A 22,867-nucleotide genomic window follows, 5' to 3' on the forward strand; every position below is an offset into this window, starting at 1 on the left:
AACAGAGGGTAGATGTGTCTGCGCGGAGGAGCTGAGCAGGTTGATGGCACAGTTCCAGAGGCGATGAGGAGGAAGACTGATGGCGCGAGTCTTGGAGAATACCTCCCGCAGGTAATGGTATACCTCCAGGATGTTGGGCTGAAGGGCAACCACAGGGGACAGGGAAGCTGGTCCTCCGGTACTTGGGTGACCAGTCTGTAATTCTCATCCTCTACCATGAGATGGTAGGGTTATGGCATTGGAGCCACGGGAGGCCGAGGACGATCTTGTGGACTGGTGCACTGGTAATGAAGAAGGGGGTGTTCTCCTGCTGAATGGACTCCCCGATGAGAGGCTGAGTGATGTGGTTGATGGTTCTGGATCCTAAATGCCGACTATCAAGGTAGGAACCGAAAAAAGGAGGAGAGCAGGTATGAGATGAAGTTAAGGGAGGAGGCAAGGATCTGGTCAATAATGTTCCCCGCAACACCGGAATCCACTAAAGCTATAGACACAGTGCATGAGGGACAGTCAGCTAGTGTGATGGACACCAAAAAGAGCCTAGCAGACAGTGATGAAGATGGAATACTCACTCCTGCCCCAGGGGGTGGAAGATCACTTGACCGTCCCTCTGCTCTTGTGAATCCCAGATTCGGACATGCCAGACACCTCTGGAGCTTGTACCCTCCTTGTCCACAGTACAGACAAACTCTGTTTGTCGACCACATGAGAGATTTTCAATTTTCCAGCTGCTACCATCGTTTGAGTCGGTATTATGTAATGGAGACGTTCTGAGTCGAGAAGCAGGTGAAATGTTTAATAAACCAACAAGCCTTAAACGAGAAAACATAATAGTGGCGATAATGCATGAACACAGGAACAATACTGACTGAGGAAGGAACTTAAGGGAGTGACAGATAAAGGGGAGGGAATCAGGAACGTAATGGAGGTCAGGTGAGTATCATAATGATCTGCAGGTGTGCGTAATGATGGATCCCAGAACCAGTGGTTAGTATCCCTACGACGTCGAACGCCAGAGGGGAGGAGCGGGAGTAGACGTGACACTCTCCATGGCCTTCAAGGTTTCATATGTTTTCTTTTCAATGATAGATCAACCTTCATCCGCTAAGCCCAAATTTTGTTTTGAGGACAGTAGGGACCATCTTCGTATAGGTTCACAATAATGGAAAAAAACTGTTGCACTTGTTTAATCAAACCAGGCACCTTAAACAAATCTCGCCACTTGAAGCTAAAGACAGGCACAAAATAGTTGACCTCTTGTGCAAGCTTTTGAAAATACATACAAACTTTCAGATTTGGTGGCATTTGTGCAGTTGAATTCAGAACAATCTAAAATTGTCATTTTGGAGTGTGGACTATACGCTACTGAAAGGATTCTTATGGCTTCAAATCATCTCACCCGCAGACTTCCTCTTCCAATGCGTACCCAGACAGGGATGTTCTACTCAGGGCCTGTTTGATCTGACATTTGCTTAAGATAAGACTTGCTCTTTCTCTCGTGAATCTCAGGAGAAAAACTCCCGGTTATTGGCTGAAAAGGGGTGTTGAGGCAGCTGTGTATAAAAATCTTCACTGTTTAATTAATAATCTGGTTGGAAAATGTAACCCATATGGCCTTCACTCATATCAATCCCACCTTTAAAACAATCAGGTGCATCACAAAGAATGGCATCAATGGTTTTGTCATTGTGGCCCAGACATGAAGGACACATTACACCTAGAATTAGTCTAGGAGACATGTTTTCTATAGTTTGTGGTTTATCTCTGAAGTTTCTTGTCACTCGTAGTGTTCACAGGAGAAGTCTAACACTTACTTATAATCAGCAGACCTACCCTGAAATTACCTTTTCATTCTACAAGGGGTCACAAGCTCACTACACAGCAGTTCCTTAAGTTCACTGCAAAAATTACCCAACTGTTTCAAATGTTCAAACACATTTCCTTAAGTTCAGCACGGTCACTACACAACACATCAATCACCAGCCCATTACTTTTTATTTCAAACGTGCTTTACTTCAAAGAGACAGCTGCAGTATCAAGTTACATAAGCACACACTAAACAACATGAGAACATCCGGACAGGATGTCCTTAAATGTTCAAACACCCTGACACAGGAAAATCAATCACTTTTTGACATCAACCGTCTACTATACTCTCTCTGCAATCCTAGCTAAGCACACCATAGGAGTTCCCATAGTATATAGACACTTCGGTATACACAAAATGTAATGTGAGCAGGGGAGTTAAGCAATGGCACTATGTTAAGGAATGTACATATTTTCATACGATTTGTTCATAGACCATCTATCATATTCTTAATAGCCAACTAGCTTAACTGAAATATATTATTTTATCATTCTTGTATTACTAAATTATATATATATCTAATATGTTTTTTTAGCAGTCTCAGGCTAGGCAATAGGCTCCTCTAGTAAAGTCACCGTGAAAGTAACCTTTGAGGCAAAGAACACCAAATTCACCTCAGACTACAGTAATAAGCTGTTGGGTCATCTCATCACCAAATGTCATTCTCTGTGCTCTTACATACAGTAGGGACCGTCTTGTTCCCTGTGCATATTCAAAAGTTAACTTCTGTATATGGAGGAGCTACACTTTTCTGTGCTGTAAAAAACAATTCATATTATGTACTTTTACTGTCCATGTCCTCTATTCAACATTCCTATTCTTTCTCGCTTGTGTTCCTATTGCCCAGTCGCAAATCAACCACTAGCCCCCTAAATCCAACACACTCATCTTGATGCCCACTTGAAGAGCTGATCGAACTGAATACCCTTATAGGCAACATGGTAGAAATTTCAACCCCACCTATTCTGCCTCTCTGATCTGCCTCACTGATCCAGCCTTGCTTCATAATGTGACAGTAAGGTGTTAGAGAGCTGTGTCCTCGGACCCAAACAGTTTGGTAGCGATGGCCTTGCAGTCAGTGAGGGGGGCTTTCCCATCGAAGTCTGCAGGCAGGATGTCAGCGTCAAAATCATTCAGGTAGCCATCCAACTCATCACCGTGAACAAAGACCTGCCAAGAGGAGGAGTCACAGACAAAAATTAGAGGAGAGGAAAAGGTAAGTGCACAATACGTTCATAATTAAACATTTCAGAGACATGGTTGAATACCAACATTTCAGACATTGAGTAAAAAATCCAGGGTTACATATTATCTAGAATTGATAGATACACTTGAGGTGGGGCAGTAGCAACCTATATCCTCGATTAATTACTTTCTATGAAGATTTCATCTGAGATTATCCCTTTCGATATTGAAGGTTTATTTATTAAAATAACTACAAGAGAAAAAGTAATTGATGATTGTTTACATTTAGTAGACTCCATAAACAATATCATCACCACTGTTAATTCAATGTATTGGTCAAATAAATGTATAATCTTAAGTGAATTTAATAAGAATTGCCTCAATAAATCCTTTGCTCTGGTACAGACTGAAATTTAGGTTGGATGGGGAGCGTAGCTGCACAGCTATTTACAGGGCTCTCCAGAGTTGTTAGATCGGGTTCAATTCCAAGCTCTGGCTGGGCCACTCAAGAACATTCAGAGACTTGTCCCGAAGCCAATCCTGCATTGCTTTGGCAGTGTGCTTAGGGTCATTGTGCTGTTGTAAGGTGAACCTTGGCCCCAGTCTGAGGTCCTGAGTAATCTGGAGCAGGTTTTCATCAAGGGTCTCTTTGGCCATAATGACCATTGTTATGTTTGGAGGAAAAAGGGGGAGGCTTGCAAGCCGAAGAACACCACCACAACCGGGATGCACTTGGGTCGCAGAATCATGTTGTGGGGGTGGCAGAATCATGTTGTGGGTGTGCCTTGCTGCAGGAGGGACTTCGCTAAATTATGTGGATATATTGAAGCAACATCTCAAGACATCAGTCAGGAAGTTAAAGCTTGGTTGCAAATGGGTCTTCCAAATGGACAATGACCCCAAGCATACAGTACCAAAGTTGTGGCAAAATGGCTTAAAGACAACAAAGTCAAGGTATTGGAGTGGCCATCACAATGCCCTGACCTCAGAAATTGCAGCCCAAATAAATGCTTCACAGAGTTCAAGTAACAGACATGTCAACATCAACTGTTCAGAGGAGACTGTGTGAAACAGGCCTTCATGGTCGAATTGCTGCAAAGAAACCACTAGTAAAGGACACCAATGAGAAAATATACTTGCTTGGGCCAAGGAACACGGGCAATGGACATTAGAGCGGTGGAAATGTGTCCTTTGGTCTGGAGTCCAAATTGGATATTTCTGGTTCCAACCGCCGTGTCTTTGTGAGACGCGGTGTGGGTGAACGGGTAATCTCAGCATGTGTATTTCCTACCGTAAAGCATGGATGAGGAGGTGTTATGGTGTAGGGGTGCTTTGCTGGTGACACTGTCTGATTTCTTTTTTAATTCAAGGCACACTTAACCAGCATGGCTACCACAGCACTCTGCAGCAATAAGCCATCCCATCTGGTTTGGGCTTAATGGGACTATAATTAGTTTTTCAACATGACAATGACCCAACACACCTCCAGGCTGTGTAAGGGCTATTTGACCATGAAGGAGAGTGATGGTATGCTGCATCAGATGACCTGGCCTTCACAATCCCCCGACCTCAACCAAATTGAGATGTTTTGGGATGAGTCGGACCGCAGAGTGAAGGAAAAGCAGCCAACAAGTGCTCAGCATATGTGGGAACTCCTTCAAGACTGTTAGAAAACACCAAGAGTGTGCAAAGCTGTCATTAAGGCAAAGGGTGGCTTTTTGAAGAAACTCAAATCTAAAATATATTTAGATTGTTTAACACTTTCTTGGTGTTAAACAAATCTAAATATTTCATAGTATCATAGTTTTGATGTCGTCACTATTATTCTAAATTGTAGAAAATAGTAAAAATAAAGAAAAACCCTTGACTGAGTAGGTGTTCTAAAACTTTTGACTGGTAGTGTGTGTGTGTATATGTATATACATGTATGTATACACAGTATAAATATATATATATACATTTTCATGGGTTATGTTTTAAATGCTCATAGAAGTGCGGTAAATGTGTACATGTTTCATATATATTTTGTTAAAAACAAGCAGTTCAGTTACTCTGCCCCTCAGTTGCTGCCAGCAGCAGCTGCATGCAGAGGCCGTGTGAAACATTGCCTCAATGACATGGCAGGATTTCATAGCATCAATTTTAACAGCACAAAGTAAATAGACCGTCCTGCGGCATTCAAATGTGTATCAATTCAGCCAGAACTTCTGGGTCTGCTCTAATCTCCCAATGAGTTGCTTGTGCCATGTGGCTTACTTCTACACGTGAGACTAGATCTGCTCTATTAGGTACAGATGGCCCGAAAGCAAAAAGTTAATTGTATATAAATGATCATAACAGTCATGGGAGCATGTGCACCTAATAAACCATACAACTATAATCGAACAAGAGCTGAAGGACAGAGGAATACACTAGCTAGAACCTTCTCATCGTGGATCTGGTCGGACAAAAAAGCATGGACAATTTTATTGTTTCCCCCCCATGTTGTTCATCAGGTTCTATTGTCGGTGAAAGGGCGTAAAACCTTGTGTATCACAAATAATGATCAAATTAAAATAGCCAGCTACAGTAATTTTGAGAAACATTGTGAATATTTTTTGGTCTAAGTAGTTATCTACCTTTGATAAGCGGCTTGAAAGCAATTTCAAGTCTTCCTATACTAATATCTGACTAACTTGGAAATATGAAGTTATTTCAGAATTAAAGTTAATAACTTATTAGAGCATCATCCTTTGTGACATGTTAGCTAGCTATCCCCACTTAGATAATGGGTTTTCACTTTTGCATGCTTGTTGCGTTCTCCCTGGTGAACTCGTGGGTTAGTGACATCAGCTGGCAGCTCGTTCTAAATAATATAATTTAATCTGTTCAAAACAGTGGCAGCATGTGCAGCAGTGATCATTCAGTTTTTTGCATACAAAAGTGAAATAGCTGTATTTATGCTGTTGTTCAAATGCACAACTCAATTTATATATATTCTCAAATAAACTACCGGTAGTTAGAAAACTTGGATTCATTTTTCCCATGCTGCTTTGTTGACAACTCCAACCACCTCACGCATCTGGTATTCATCCAATTAGCGGCCGCCACTGATTGGTACTAATTTCTTTTTAAATGTATCAATTTAGGTTTTCCTTACTATATACAGGGACATGTAAGTATACATGACTCAGACTACTTCTTTTGACAACAGCAGCAATTAGAAATTCCACAGGTACATCATGAGATTGGAGTAAGATCTTTCAGATACAAAGGCCCAACTGACTGGAATAATTTACCTATAGAAATCAGGGCATTAAATCACACAGTGAATTTAAGGAAGCCCATTTTCAAATTAAAAAAAACAACCATTTTTAACTATTAGAAACATCACCATGTAATATGTATGGCTGTATTACATATACACTTTGTTTTATTAGTTGTATTAATAGTTGTAGCAGTATTTATTTTTTGTTGTTGCTGACAATTTTTTTTATTATTATTATTTCATTGTTGTTTTTATTATTATTATTATTCTGTATGGAACTACAGAAAAACTATTACGCCAAATACATTGATTATGTTCCCTAATGCTGACATCTTGTGGTATCTAAGCTACAGTGCACAAACCTTGCCAAACAAGAAAATGGTTGAGGCTGAAAGAGAAACAGGTAGCCTAGCGGTTAATAGCATTGAGCCAGTAACTGAAAGGTTGCTGGTTCCAATCCTCGAGCCAACAAGGTGAAAAATATGTTGATGTGCTCTTTAGCAAAGCATAACCTTAATTGCTCCTGTAAGTCGTTCTGGATAAGAGTGTTTGCTAAAATAAAAATAAAAACAGACTGGCACATGGGTTGCTGCCATTCTCCTTTTCCTCCATCTCATCCTCTTCCACCATCCCCTTGCACCTCTATTTATACTCTCCACCTCCCCCACCTCTTCCTCCTCCTTACCCTCTCCAGCAGCTTGCTCTTCATGAATGGTTTGACCACGTTGTAAGTGGTGGTGAAGTACCAGGGCTGGTGGGTCACATGGATTGCCTTGAAACGGGCCGGGAACGAGTCCTGCAGTGCACACAACAGAGACCAACACAGGCTGGGTCAGACTCACGTAGGCAATATGAACATTTAGCACATCTAAAGAGACATTCCAATAAGGATCCTAATGCACATAATACAAATAATACAGATAATACAGATTATACTGAGTGGTCTTCATTTTCTGTTAGTGGGAAGTGGGACAGCTAGGCTGATCACACGCTGCACATTGGTCTTTCTGTTTTGTTTGGACTGTCTGGTCTGATCAGATCTGAGTAGTTCCTAGATGGTAATGTTAGAATGGACGAATGCTAGTGATGGCCCTAATCAGACCAGTGGCCTTGCCTTGTTCAGTAGGCATTCATTATTATAATTGTTTTAATGTACTGAAACAGATAGGCACTACTTGAACGGTAACACTTTACTTGACACCCAGTGTCATAACATGTCATAATAGCTAACGTAACTTGTCATAACCTGTCATATGGTGATAACACTGTCATGACCCATATATTATACACATTTATTCAAATAGGTTTTTTCCCTACCAAGAAGTTTCCTTTTGTTTAAACGTTTGTTTCTAAATCCTTTGTTGTTGTTGTAATGAGTTCTTTACAGTCGTGTTTTTTTCATCACATTTTTAATAACTAGTAGAAAATACACTTTATGACAGCAACAGAGCATTGGGGTAGGTTCATGTCTGACGTCCATGTGTGCGCAATTACAATAATTGAATATGGTCATCAACAAAAAAACATACTTTTGACACATAGGCTATGGTGTAATGTAAAGTTTTGCTTTGTGTGGTAGGTTTTGTGGGTTTTGACACTGTTATGCAAGTGTCATAACGAGTCATAAAATAACTACCGTGGTAGATTTTGTGGATTTATACACTCTTATGTGGGTGTCATATGTCAGAAAAGGTCTAAATATATGTGTAATGACAGTGTTATTACCATATTATAAAAGGTTATGAGACATTATGTCTGCTGTTATGACATATTATGACATGGTTATCGCCAAGTAAAGTGTTACCACTTGAACGGTCCCATTAAAAATGCCCATTTTCGTTTTTTGTTGTTGCGAAATGTCTTTCTACGTTGTGCCTTACTGAACTGCATCCAGAACTAACAATCTGTAGGTATAACTATTTTCTGTGTGAGGCTGCCTCTAAGTCTGATATTGTCTGTTGATTTGTGTGTGTTGCTGCTCTGACCTGCATCATGTCCACCATCTTCTTGAGCTCAGTGGGTTTGATGCCAGAGGCGTGCTGCATGGTGAAACCCTTAAAGTTCTCAATCAGCACAAAACCATTGATCTGGGTCTCCTCATTCTCCAACAACTTCTCCAGGATCACACAGTATGCTCGCAGGGTCTATTACAGAGGGGTAGAGAGAGTGGGGGAAAAGGGAGAAAGGAGAGAGAAATTCATAAGGATTGATTGTATCACGAGTCTCTAATATGGTGCCAACAGACATGGCAGCTCTGCTTCAAGCTCCTAAGCAACTTTGCAGTATTTTGTTTTTGGGTGTTTTATTTCTTACATTATTAGCCCAGAAAGTTCTTTGTGTTATTACATACAGGCAGAAAGAACTTTTGGATATCAGAGCGGCAGTAACTCAACAGCATTACGATCAGGAATAAGACTTTCCCGAATTTGATTATTTGGTAGTACCCCCCAGGGCAATTCAACTTATCCCAGAGGCTACTCCAAGACAGCGCCGGTGGAGAAGAGGCATTCAGAGTGGACTTCAGAGGCTAGTTAAGGATCATATTGCCTCTACCTTACCTGACACCGTAGACCCATTTAAATTTTCTTACCGCCCCAATAGATCCACAGACGATGCAATCGCCATCTCACTGCCCTATCCCATCTGGACAAGAGGAACACCTACGTGAGAATGCTGTTCATTGACTACAGCTCAGCCTTCAACACCATAGTACCCTGCAATCTCATCATTAAGCTCGGGGCCCTGGGTCTGAACCCTGCCCTGTGCAACTGGGTCCTGAACTTCGTGATGGGTCTCCCCAAGTGGTGAGGTAGGAAACAACACCTCCAATTCGCTCATCCTCAACACAGGGACCCACAAGGGTGGGTGCTCAGCCCCCTCTTGTACTCCCTGTTCACCCATGACTGCATGGTCACGCACGCCTCCAACTCAATCATCAAGTCTACAGACGACACAAAAGTAGCAGGCCTGATTACCACCAATGACGATACAGCCTACAGGGAGGAGGTGAGGGCCTCTCCTTCAACATCAACAGAACGAAGGAGCTGATCGTGTACTTCAGGAAACAGCAGAGGGAGAACACTCCTATCCACATTTGACGGGACCGCAGTGGAGAAGGTGGAAAGTTTCAAGTTCCTCAGCGTACACATCACTGACAATCTGAAATGGTTCAACCATGCAACAGCACCTGTTCAACCTCAGGAGCCTGAATAAATTTGGCTTGGCCCCTAAAACCCTCAAACTTTTAAAGATGCACAATTGTGAGCATCATGTCGGTCTGTATCGCCGCCTGGTATGGCAACTGCACCGCCCACAACAGCAGAGTGGTGCGGTCTGCCAAACGCATCACCAGGGGCACACTGCCTGCCCTCCAGGACACCTACAGCACCCAATGTCTCAGGAAGGCCAAAAAGATCATCAAGGACATCAACAACCTAAGCCACGGCCTATTCACCCTGCTATAATCCAGAAGGCAATGTCAGTACAGGTGTGTCAAAGCTGGGACCGAGAGCTACTATCGCAAGGACATCAGACAGTTAAATAGCCATCACTAGCTGGTTTACCACTCAGTTACAAAACCCTACATCTTATAGGCTCCTTCCCTATATGCATCCATTGGGCTCCCGAGTGGCGCAGCAGTCTAAGGCACTGCATCTCAGTGCAAGAGGTAGTCCCTGGTTCAAATCCAGGCTGTATCACATCCGGCCGTGATTGGGAGTCCCATAGGGCGGTGCACAATTGGCCCAGCGTCGTCCGGATTTGGCCGGGGTAGGCCATAATTGTAAATAATCATTCGTTCTTAACTGACTTGCCTAGTTAAATAAAAATACGTATATACATGGAATCACTTTAATAATTTTTACATACTGCTTTACTCATCTCATATGTTTATACTGTATTCTATTCTACTGTATTTTAGTCAATCTCACTCCAACATTGCACGTCCTAATATTTATATATTTCTTAATTCCATTCTTTTACTTTTAGATTTGTGTGTATTGTTGTGAATTGCTAGGAACACAAGCATTTCGCTACACCTGCAATAACATCTGCTAAGAAATGTGTATGCGACGAATAGAATTTGATTTGATGTTTGTCCTAAGAGAAACTACAGTGTAGTAAATGAAGTAGCTCATTGCTTTTGGCTTTCAGTTTGAGAGGTAAGCTTTCCTGGTAGTCCAGATCTTCTTTAACACCTCTCTCAGGCCCAAAGTATAAACTCTTTAGGATTGGCCTCATTGGTGGTAGAGTGACAGCCTGTTTGTATAGTCCCTGGATAGCCCACCTCGATGGTGCTGGGGACTTGAGGACAAAATTGGCTACACAGAACATACAGAACCAAACTGCTCATTGGGTTTGGATGAAGATTACAAAAATTCAGCAAACTTTCCTAAAGTTCGCAGGATTTTCAAAATCCTAGTTGGAGGATTCCCTCCAATTGGGATTTCTAAAATAAAAACAAAAAAATGAAAGCTTCTGAAATTTTGCAGCAGTAGATTGTATACTCTACCTCATCGAAGGTGACCTCCTCCAGGTCCCAGTTCTCGATGTTGAAGAGGAGCACTACACGGCCGTACTTGTCCCTGCTGGGCAGGACCACAGGGTAGCCTGCCTCAATGGTGCTGCGGACCGCCTCGGGGGTTAGGTTCTCAAACAGCTCAGGGTAGTCCCTCCTAAAGCGCACATAACCTGTGCAGAAACAGCCACAGATATGAAATCAATGAGGTTCCTCTTGAAGAGCACATATTAACATTGCCCGAACAACACCAATGTAGCCGGTTCCCAGATCTGTTTGGGCTCTTGCCTACTCCATTGGTGTCAGTTTGAAGCCAGTCTGAAGTGACAGAGGAATTTAGGCAACACAAAGTTGACTTACATTGTAAACAAACAGACTGGCCTCAGGCTACGACCAATGAGGTCAATCCTAAAGAGTTCATACATTAACCTTAGTGAATACATTAACCTGACTGAAAACCCCAGCAAAATGGGGTCAATGATTTAACTACTCCTAACACCCGCAAATTCAGTTGAATGAAGTCCCTTCATTCAGTACAGTTCATAAGGCTGACACCCCTACTTGGCTGTTTAAACCTGTCTGAAAAGATTATATACTACACTGTGTATACAAAACATTAAGAGCACCTGCTTTTTCCATGTCATAGACTGACCAGGTGAATGCTATCATCCCTTATTGATGTCACTTGTTAAATCCACAAGGATTTTTAAGCCTTGAGACAATTAAGACAAGTATTGTGAAATGTGTGCCATTCAGAGGGTGAATGGGCAAGACAAAAGATTTAAGTACTTTTTAACGGTAGTAGGGGCCAGGTGCACTGGTTTGTGTCAACTGCAACTGCATTGCTGCTGGGTTTTTCATGCTCATCAGTTTCCTGTGTGTCAAGAGTGGTCCATCATCCAAAGGACATCCAGACAACTTGAGGCTGTTCTGAGGGCAAAAGGGGGTGCTACTCAACACTAGGTATGTGTTCCTTATGTTTGCTTTACTCAGTGTATTTCTTTGTCAAAAAACATAATCTGAGCTGCATGCGCTCTTTCCGCATCTGTAAACCTACTAATATATTTATTAATAAATAAAAACTTGCACATATTCAACAGCCTAGAACAAACTAAGAAACCGAAAGAAAAGTGTTTAACTTTAAATAATTCATTTTCTTTCAATTTGCTCTAGAATCTAATTGTCAATAATACAACTAGGCCTACAATATTTATTTGAAAAGTAGACTCAAACAGCATATGTTGAATAGGAATTGCCTTTAGCAAGACTCTGTGTTTTGTTTTGGCCCATCCCCTCGAACTTGTCAGCAGCACACCGAATCTCCCCAGACTCCATCGAGGAAAGATTCATTATAATCAATCTGAACACTTGACACCTGATTGGCTATCAGCAGGACAATTAGTCAATATCCCTAAATTGATGTTGGTCATCTGCTATTATCTGCATGATTTTTAAAGCAGCTTCTTGTAAGATTTAACAAAGAAAGCAAGGATGTTTCAAAAAGGCATTCATTTTTCTTTCATTTAATTGAGTCTTATGATGGAAGCCTGGAGGTTTTTATTCTAGGCATGAAGATATTTCAACATCATGTCTAGATGATAAAAGGCTACACAGATATCTTGTGCTTGGCTGTCAAATGTATAGGTGTCCACGTAATATTTAAATTGACCTCCCTCCTAATGAAAAGGCAGCCCATCCTGCTAACGTGAGTTGCTGAACAGCGCACTTGCACTTGAGATGCATTCATGGATGAGAAAGTAAACTTGAAATTTCCAAAAAGTTTGATGTAGTCCATTCATGCAAAATATGTGCGGAGTACTTGGTTTTAATAAGAATCAATTTATCAAATCAGTTCTTGTTTTCTTGCTTTAATTGCAAACAGCACCTGTCAAACTATAATGCCTCGGAAAACCGCACAAACCATATAGGCTGTTATCATAGGATCTTGGAGTCAACAAACTGAAGTTTATTCTGTCTGGAATTGTTACTCTCTGCCATGTAAAAATTGCGATCGAAATAGGCTAATAAGAAAGCTGATCATTTTGCATGTGACATGATGGTGAGAGCCCATGCAGTCCCTTTAATCATAAGCTATTGGTACTTTGTGGCTCTAAAATCACAATATTTGCATTTCTATACAAATAGTTTTTTTTTTTTTTTTTTTTTTACAAATGTCGGCCTCTTACCAGATCCAAATATTTTCGCATGAACTGTATTATCACAGAGTTTCTAAACCCAGAGGCACAACATCACTCGACTTATTGGAACGCATGCGAAACAGACCAGGGCGGGGTTTGGGGTTTGAGAAATCAGAGAAAAAAGTCTAACATTATTTCTTAGTTGTTCATTTTCTCAAAAATGGAATGGCACAACCTAAGCCAACGTCTTAAGTAACTGAACATGTTATTACTCCAACCTTGTGAAATGTTACAAACGGACACGTTTTCATTTTCATAAAAAAAGAATAAATATAAAACAAAAAATATCAAACTTTATATCGAAGGAGTGCCCTTTGATTTGACGGTAAGCCTCGGCTGCCACCTCTATAATATACTATTAAAAAGGTTCAAAATGTAACCCCTCCCATCACAAAAATGTTCCGGTTTGAACCTTTACACAGGGGTTCCTCAAAGACCTTTTTCAGAGGGCTTCTTCAAGGAACCTTTTTGAAATAGAAAGGTTCCGCCAGTGTGGCAACCCAAAAGGTTCTTTCAGGCACCTTTACATCTAAATGTGTAAAGTGCATGGAGGGCGAGTGCGCTGTGGGCTCTGTATACAGAGTTCGACCCTTGCTGATGCATTTGACTCAACTAAAAGCAAAGTACCCTCCACCACTAGTATTTAGGACAGTTTGCAAACAGTTGTAAACATTTGTCGCTGTGCTTTCACATGGTGAGCAAAGACAATAACACCAGTGTTTCTCCACTTCTCTCCTGCCCTACCCCTTCATACTGCAGAACCAATTAACCTCACGGTGTGTGTGTGCCTCGCCAATCCCTTTATACTGGACAACCAATTAACCCCAGAAACAAGTGCATTCCTCTTTCACATTGAACCCACAAGGAAAGAATGTGTGTGTTACATAATCATAGTATAATGCAACAAAAGTTACAACTATTTCACTTCCTTTAACCCAGTCAGTCCACTGTAAGAGACATGTTTATTTGCATGTCTCTCCGTAGCATGTTTATAGCCAGGTGTGTGTGTGTGTGTGCAAGTCTGTGTGTGTGGTTGAAAGAGAGGAAGAGGGATGAAAGCACAGCCTGTCTCTGTTCCCAGCAAAACACTGGATGCGTATCGGCTTAACAGACTTTCTGCCCTATTTGTGTATAAAAAAGCTCCTTTGTCCGGGAGACTTTGAAAACAACTAAGTCTACAATTAATTAACAGCCTTCTCTCTGTCCTGGTGATGAACAGGATTCAGAGATTCAAAACAGTGCAAAAAATATATATTTGGCCCTAAATTACTCAATCTTTTGCACAACGTTTATGGCAGAGAAAACATGGGAGAGCAGAGGTACAGTATGCGGTGTGGGACAGAGAGATGTTCATCTGAACAGGGGCATTCAGACAGGATGGATGAAGATGATGACAACACTTCATATGATGTCTTCCCAATATTCTTCTCTACAATTCTTTGATTCATTGACTGATAATTTACCACACCTTGAATAAATGGATGGAGGGGTTGGTAAGTGAGTGGATGGATGGTGGGAGGGAGAGATTCACAGATAGATGTGGGTGGGTGGATGGATGGCATTTTTTCCTTTGAAGCCCCCACATCAGACAATTTTTGTGCTTGAGGCCTCCATTATTTGCCAAATAATGATCAAGTCAGACAGTCCCACTGGGCTGAAAATGGACCAGCCCAATTGGCCAATTCACTCCTGATGGATGGATTTAACTAGTCTGATCTTTCCGGCCAATGAGAAAAGGAGCATCATGCAGAAAACATGTATCCCTTAGAAATATAGGAGCTATCCAGAACCTAAAAGGGTTCTTCGGCAGTTCCCATAGGAGAACCCTTTGAAAAACCATTTTTGTTCCAGGTAGGACTCTTTCCACAGAGGGTTCTACATGGAACCCAAAAGGGTTCTACGTGGAACCAAAAAAGGTTTTCCTATGGGGACAGCCGAATAACCCTTTTGGAACCCTGTGAGTGTACACAGAGTACGCAACCTCTCTACCTCTTACGCAGTTTTTCCAGAAATCCTGATTGGAAGATTCCAGAATCAGGAAGAAATCAGCAGAATATCGTCCAGTATTAATGGAAAACTTGAGAAAGTTACTGATATTTTTGCAATGCTCCTCTTACTATAGCCTCTCCCACTCACCCTTCAGGAGCTCATGGGCTCTGGCAACGTCAAACTTGCGGGCTCTGATGAAGCGCAGCAGCAGGGAGTCGGGTTTGTCCCCGAAGCGCTCCTGCACCGTCTTAGCCAGGTCATCCCCATCTCCCGCCTTTTCTTTCATCATGGCCCTAAGCTCCTTCAGAGATGACACTCGCCTTTCCTCCGTCTCATTGAGTTCATCCTTCGCCTGGAAGAGACACGAGTGAATCTCATTTGGAAGGAATAGACGTGACTCTTGCTGTAACTCAGGGTGTTTTCACATATCATCCTCTTTAAAAGAACCGATCTCAGTCCTCTTTAAAGTGAACTCTGGGGTAAAAAAAGCTAAAGAACTCAGTTCTCTTTGTTTTCACACTGCCCTCTCCATTGAATGAGGACCCCTTGAAAGCTCACTTCACCCAGTTTGTGGTCTGAGTCCTCTTTACATTCATGTTGCCATGTTAAGAAAGGAACCAAGATCTTTTTCCAACATTCACTTAATGCTCTCTGGGTTTTTACGAAGTGCAGGACAAGCGATTCCGTGTTATCGGACAGCTATATATACCTACTTTCATTTTGGAAGCTAATAGATTGCATTTAGTTAAAACATTAAACATAATAATTATAATCACAAGGTAATATTAATATGTAAATATTATTGGTAACAGAATAAACAGCAGAAGAATAACTGCAGATTTAATAATAATGTAATTGAAAATTGTACACCCAATGTAGGCTACTGCTCCTTTAAGAGCTAAGATTGATTGTATACCCTATGTTGTGATTTTCTCACACTACTGAAAGCCCACAATTGAATAAACAGCTTATGAAGCTCTTAGCCTATAGATCACATATTGCAAACAAATAATCTGAAAATTGTGTCAGTAATTTCTGTGCATTCTTGACAATCACTAACCAATACTTAAAAACAGCACTTTTTTTGTGAACATGCTCATCATCTTCTCTCTTTTGTGGCACCAACGTGATGGGTTATGGAAGGAGAAACAGTGTCGCCTTAGCCTAGTGTGTGGTGCGGGAATAATGCCAAGCGAACCCGGGGAGAGCTTTGTGTTCACATTGCCCGAAAAAAGGGAACCAGACTGCCGAATTTCGTTCAAACCAACTCAGACCACCTCTTTTATTCGCTTCGTGGGCTCTTTTTGAGAGATCTATGTTACTTTGCAGAATTCACACTGCACAAAAAATTAAGAGAACTGCACTGAGTTCACAAAAAATGTCTGAAATGGACTGAAAGTGTGAAAGCATCCTCAATTGGCAAGAAAAAAGATGACAGTGTCCTTACTGACAGAGAGATAAGACTTTTAGCTGTAATTGTTTCGGCATTCAACAATTCTATATTGCTGCCTTAGCAAGACATAACCTGTCACCAACCACAATCACTGGTAATGATAGTGCTAACATTGATTACATACACTCAGTGGCCAGTTTATTAGGTACACCACGCCATTCGTGAAAATGGTTCACTCCTACAGACTGAGTCATGTGGCCGTGGCTTGCTATATAAAGCAGGCAGCGACTTTGAGAGTGGTATATTTGTCGGTGCCAGGCACGCTGGTTCCAGTAGCTCAGAAATGGCCAGCCTCCTGGGCTTTTCACGCATGACAGTGTCAAGGGTTTAATGAGACTGGTACGACAAACAAAAAATATCCAGTCAGTGGCAGTCCTGTAGGTGAAAACAGCTCATTGATGAGAGAAGTCGAAGGAGAATGGCAAGAATCTTGCAAGCTAAGAGGCTGGCCACAAACAGGCAAATAAGGGTGTAGTATAACAGTGGTGTGTACAATGACATCTCGGAACACACAACTCATCAGTCCTTGTCACAGATGGGCTATTGCAACATGCAACCACACCGGCTTCTACTCCTTTCAGCTAAAAACAAGAAGAAACGGCTTTAGTGGGCATGAGATCACCAACACTGGACAATTGAGGAGTGGAAACACGTTGCCTGGTCCGACAAATCCTGGTTTCTGTAGCGTCATGGCAGAGTCAGGATTTGGCGTCTGCAGCATGAGTTTATGGCCCCATCCTGCCTAGTTCCAATAGTACAGAGTGGTGCCGGTGGTGTAATGGTGTGGGGAATGTTTTCCTGGCACACGTTAGATCCCTTGATACCAATTGAGCAACGTCTCCATGCCCCAAAGAATTCAGACTGTTCTGGAGGCAAAGGGGTGTCCAACCCGGTATTAGATGGGTGCACCTAATAAAAACTGGCAATACATAATTTTTTATAATACATATTTTATAAGGATTTAAAATGTCATAAACAACAAGGATTTAAGGTGTTATAGTTAGTACCTTCTGTATTGTGTGTACAGGCAGTTTGGGACAGGGTCCAAACACAGGCCCGTGGTCCTTCACAGTCAGATGCTCCAGCTTGGACCTCATGGCCTGCTCCTCCTCCGACACCATACGGAACGTTCCGGTCTAGACAGATGGACACAATCAGGGTTTCACAGACAGATACCTGTTTGAATTCCAATCCTTTCCTCCGTCCTTTTACCTCCCTTCCTTGTGTAATCATTGATCCAACATGATTTAAAAATCGGTGAAAGTAACATTATTGAATCTTTGCTGTTGTCTTTTGGTGGCCATATTTGAATACTTAAAAAATGCTTCAATTGGAATGAGAAACCTCACCCTCTAAGAGAGTGTTTGGGCTCAGTTCTTTTTCAATTCATGTCAATACAGGGTGAATCTCAATGTCTACGGACCAACTGCTGGTGCAGACAAAAACATTTGAGAAATTCACATCAGCAGATACAAACAAACATTCAAGCGAAGACACAAACACATACACACAAATCCCCCTGCACTACATCCCAGGGACAGACCACAAATTATTCAGACCAGTGAGTGAATGGAGTGTTTAATCTGCCTCACATGATTACAGGGAAGGTATCATGTTTTAGGGAAGACCCAGATACAGACAGTGTTGAAGTAACAGGGGGCAGGCAAAACGACAGGTCAAGGGCAGAGAGAGGTCAGGAGACAAAGGGCGGTAGTAAGACATGGGTTTGACTTTTGACACATGAAAAGTGGGATGTATACGGAGGGTACGGGGAAACAGAAGATGAACAGCAGAGGGGCTAATGACCTTGGAGATGGGCAAAGAGCCAATAACAATTTGCTTTACTCCACCTGAAGGGGCAAATCCCGGGTGGACAGCCATACCTTCTGCCCGAGACGATACTGGGGAGCCGGGGTCCGGTGGCGGTCCGCTTGTCGTCGATACCTAGAGTCTACCGGGCTCTCTACCGGGATCTCTTCCAGGTACGACGACAGCAGCGGACAGACATCTGGACCGAAGTTATGCCAACCTCTTCCTCCTGGAAGAGGGAATGCTCAAAGGGCAAGAGACCCGTGGTAGAGCAAGGAAGGGATGACCCAATGAGTGTGCAGATGGCCTTCCAGAACCGGGACGAGAACTGAGGACCCCGGTCAGAGACCATGTCCGGCAGATGTTCTGCACCATGAGCTGGGCCGTCTCTTTGGCAGATGGTTTGGGGAGAGGAATGAAGTGGGTGGCTTTGGAAAACCAGTCCACTATTGTCAAGATGGTGGAGGAAGACCTGTGACAAAGTCCAGGGATGTGTGAGACTAGGGATGGTAAGGGACTGGCAGTGGTTGAAGAAGACCAGCCAGAGCTAGCCGAGGAGTCTTGTTCTGCGCACAGACCGGACAGGCTGTGACAAACGCAGGGACGTCCGGGACCATGGTAGGCCACCAAAAGTGTTGTCACACAAAGGCCAGGGTCCGATGGGAGCCCGGGTGGCAGGCAAGCCTAGAGGAGTGGGCCCACTCCAGGACCCGAGGAGCAGACAGCATCAGGCACAAACATCCGGTTATCTGCCCCCCCCCCCCGGGTTCGACTGGGAACGCTGCACCTCACGGACCTGCTTCCCTATTCCCCGAGTGCTAAAGCCAGACACGAGATGGGAAGGATGTTCTCGGGGTCTGAGGGTGTAGCTGCAGGGCTATAGCGGCGTGACAACGCCTCCGGCCTGATGTTCTTGGATCCTGGTTGAGGGAGAAGTTGAACAGAACGGCATGCACTCTCAGGGTCAGGGCAGGCAGAGGTCAATTAAGTGTGGTGAGACAAGGTACAGGACGACAGGCAGGCTCAGGGTCAGGGCAGGCAGAATGGTCTAAACCCAGAAAACAGGAACTAGAAACAAACAGGAGCAAGGGGAACACCTCTGGTAGGCTTGACAAACAAAACGCACTGGCAACAGACAAACAGAGAACACAGGTATAAATACACAGAGGATAATGAGGGGAGATGGGAGACACCTTGTGGGGGTGGAGACAAGAACAAAGACAGGATAAACAGATCAGGGTATGACAGAGGGCTGTTAAAGCCACCTCTTAGATTAGGAGGAGCCCATGCCAGATCCTGCATATTTTACAACAACAACAGAGTTAACGAACGACGTACAGTGACATTAATTTGTACCCCGAAAGGGGGAGAATATACAAACAAGTATGGTGACCAAATTGATGGCGTATGACGCGCAGCTGAGAGTCGAGCGTAGAGGAACGGATTCAGTTCAGTCAATCGTCCTGATGAGCCCTTCCCAGCTAGCTAGTTTATGGTTGTGGCTTGAAACTTCAGCGAGAATTTGAAACTTGCCTGCCGAAGTTGGGACTTGGGAAAGTGTTCCGAATCATTCCATTTTTATCAGATACATTTGTTGTTTTTTTTACAAAAATGTAGACATAGTTGTACATTTTCAGTGAAAATCAATACTATAAACGTGCTTTATCTGTTATCCTGGCCTGATATTGGCTCCAGGTGAAGGACACTGCGTCCCGTGTTGTGTAGCCGGCTTGCAGCGCAAACTCTCCCCAATTACCTTTATTTAACTAGGCAAGTCAGTGACTGCCTACCCCGGCCAAACTCTAATGACACTGGGCCAATTGGGCACCGCCCTATGGGACCCCCAAATCACAGGCGATTGTGATACAGCCTGAAATCAAACTAGGGTCTGTAGCACTGAGATGCATTGCCTTAGACCACTGCGCCACTCGGGAGCCCAAGACTATATCATGGTAACATCCAGATGTTTACTACCAATATTAAGTTATATAAGTATAAGTTATTTCTCAAAATTGGCCACTTTAGCTACCACTCTAGACATTTGGCACAGGTGCCAGGGGGGAAGCAACTGCTGTCCAGTGAGAAACAACTCTTGTTGGCAACCCATACACCTCGATACAACACCGTTGCACTGGTTAAGCCGAAGTAGACTGCGACTCTAGCTATAAAAGCCTTTAGAATAGTTCACTAGTTGGCTAAAGTATAAACAGACTGACATCCAGGCTTGTAACCTTTTGAATAGTTACTAAATCAACTTACAGCAGCCATTGTCACAGGGTCTTGCAGCAGCTTCACTGACACTGAAGAGAAAAGAGTTGGAACAGAGAATACATTGGCTTACTCTCCAGAACACTTAAATTACTGTGCTCTCAGAAAACCCATCTAATCATTTTTTTGTTGTTCAATACAACAATCGTAGATCAGCACTCCTACTCTGAGAAGCTTGATACATTCAGCCCCTTTCGCATGAAAACAACAGTAAAGTTAAGTGATGAAAGAAAGATCCTGGGGTAAGATAATCCAATTTCATGCATCTTCTCTTAACTACAGGGCTACAATGAGGGGGCACTGGGAACCCCACTCTGAATCAGAAAATGTTTTCCAATCAGTTCTGTAATCTGCCATGTATTTATACATACAAAATACATGTAATACAAACTGTATTATTGACATATTACCATGTATTTTTTACATATTTTTCACATTGCATTACAAACGTGGTGGTCAAAGATCTCTGAAAAAAACAACAGAAAATGATGCATCACTGAAGCACCAGCCGGAAATGATTTAGTAAAGTAAAGCAACTTCCTCTAACATCCACGTAACAAAGACATAACACAGCACTTTGTCATATAGCCAACCCCTGATAGTTATTCGGATCAACCAATGTTTCTCTTTCAGTACATTTTTTGTTTAATCCAGATATAAAACTACATGTGGAATTTTAAGAAGAGAGCACATCACTGTGTGCATTACAGCTAGATTTGCATTTAACTTTTCTTAAAACTCAAATATTGTGCACACTTTTTTTATTTTAACATGCAGTATCCAGACAAGTTTGGACACACCTACCCATTCAATGGTTTTTCTTTATTTTTACAACTTTCTACATTGTAGAATAATAGTGAAGACATCAAAACTAGGAAATAACACATATGGCATCATGTAGTAACCAAAAAAGTTACATCCAAATATATTTTATGTTTGAGATTCTTCAAAGTAGCCACCCTTTGCCTTGATGGCAGCTTTTAGCATCACTACAAACAGAATCAGACCTAAATGCCTGTCTTTTGAAACAGTGAAACAAGCTCTTCACAACTTTTTAGATTGTATCAGATTGTATTTAGATTGTGTCAACACAACACATGTTTCATCAGAACACTCTTAGAAAAAAGGGTTCCAAAAGGGTTCTGTGGCTGTCCCCTTAGGATAACCCTTTTTTGGTTCCAAGTAGAACCCTTTTTGTTTGCAGGTAGAACTCTTTCGGTTCCATGTAGAACTCTCTGTGGAAAGGGCTGCACATGGAACCCAAACGGGTTCTACCTACGACTAAAAGGGTTCATTCAAAGGGTTCTCCAATGGGGACAGCCAAATAACCCTGTTTGGTTTTTCTAAGAGTGAACAAATAAAAAGAGACCATTTAAAGTTCTTTACAGACACAGCCAGGAAGTAAACCAAAGCAACCTCTATGAATGTGTTTTAGCAGGCGATTTGTACACTCCTAGAAAAAAAGGTTTTATCCTGAACTTTAAAGGGTACTTCGGTTGACCCCATAGGATACATCTTTTCTGTTCCAGGTAGAACCCTTCGGGTTGTATGTAGAACACTTTCCACAGAGGGTTCTATATGGAACCCAAAAGGATTATCCCGTGGGGGCAGCTGAAGAACCCTATTTTTCTGACTGTACTGTATAACCTATGCAGGTACCAGCAGCACACTAAATAAAGTGTATTGTCTCTTTTCTCCTGAACAGAGACAGTACAAGCCTTACCTTGGGGATGGGAGTCCGGTTGTTGCACAGGCAGGGATGGAGTGAGTAAGAAAATGAGCGAGAGAGACCGGGTGGTAGAGGATAAGGCATGCCGGAGTGAGAGAGGAGTGATTGGATTAACCTGTCACACTACATTACTGTGACATAATGAGAGTGAGAGAGCGAGAGAGAGCGAGAGACTCCTGAGTTCTTCTGCAAAAGAAAATAGAATTAGAGTTGGATAAATGTCGATCAACTAGAATTTTTTTTCACAAGGACTTATACAGGATACTAACCTTCAATCCAAATCAAACTTCCATACCTAAAACCTTAGTTTTGGAAACAATTACCAGAATAGACTATTACTGCCAACAACTATCAAGAAAAAACTTTAACAAACCAAAACCTGCAGAAGAAACATGCAGAACCTAGAGATACCATCCAACATAAAATTGAGTGAGTAATTTTCAGTCTGAAGCTACTTCTGAAGCAAAAAAAAAAAAAAAAGTAAATTAAAAAAAGTAAATAAAGGAAGTTCCCCAAGGACAATCCAGAGACACTATTTGCTGACTGCTGCAAGGAGAACGTAAGGAACTTAATGTTCCACACGGACCATCCCCTGGCATGCCACAG

General features: G+C 42.3%; 1 protein-coding gene across 2 annotated transcripts; it reads right to left on the minus strand.

Moving 5' to 3' along the window:
- Positions 1-1,976: 1,976 nt before the first annotated feature.
- On the minus strand, positions 1,977-22,510 carry rlbp1a (retinaldehyde binding protein 1a). Of its 2 annotated transcripts, none has more exons than XM_064986374.1 (7): positions 22,256-22,510; positions 17,463-17,591; positions 15,150-15,354; positions 10,810-10,988; positions 8,285-8,443; positions 6,985-7,095; positions 1,977-3,037 (listed from the first exon to the last, which is right to left on the minus strand). In XM_064986374.1, the coding sequence occupies exons 1-7, from the start codon at positions 22,343-22,345 to the stop codon at positions 2,891-2,893; spliced, it is 1,020 nt and encodes a 339-aa protein (XP_064842446.1). In that variant the 5' UTR covers positions 22,346-22,510; the 3' UTR covers positions 1,977-2,890. The 2 variants fall into 2 exon arrangements, with proteins under 2 accessions (XP_064842446.1, XP_064842455.1); XM_064986383.1 differs by lacking the exon at positions 22,256-22,510 and adding an exon at positions 20,524-20,560.
- Positions 22,511-22,867: the final 357 nt, after the last annotated feature.

The sequence above is a fragment of the Oncorhynchus masou genome, chromosome 2, assembly GCF_036934945.1.
Source record: "Oncorhynchus masou masou isolate Uvic2021 chromosome 2, UVic_Omas_1.1, whole genome shotgun sequence".
Classification (NCBI taxonomy): Eukaryota; Metazoa; Chordata; class Actinopteri; order Salmoniformes; family Salmonidae; genus Oncorhynchus; species Oncorhynchus masou.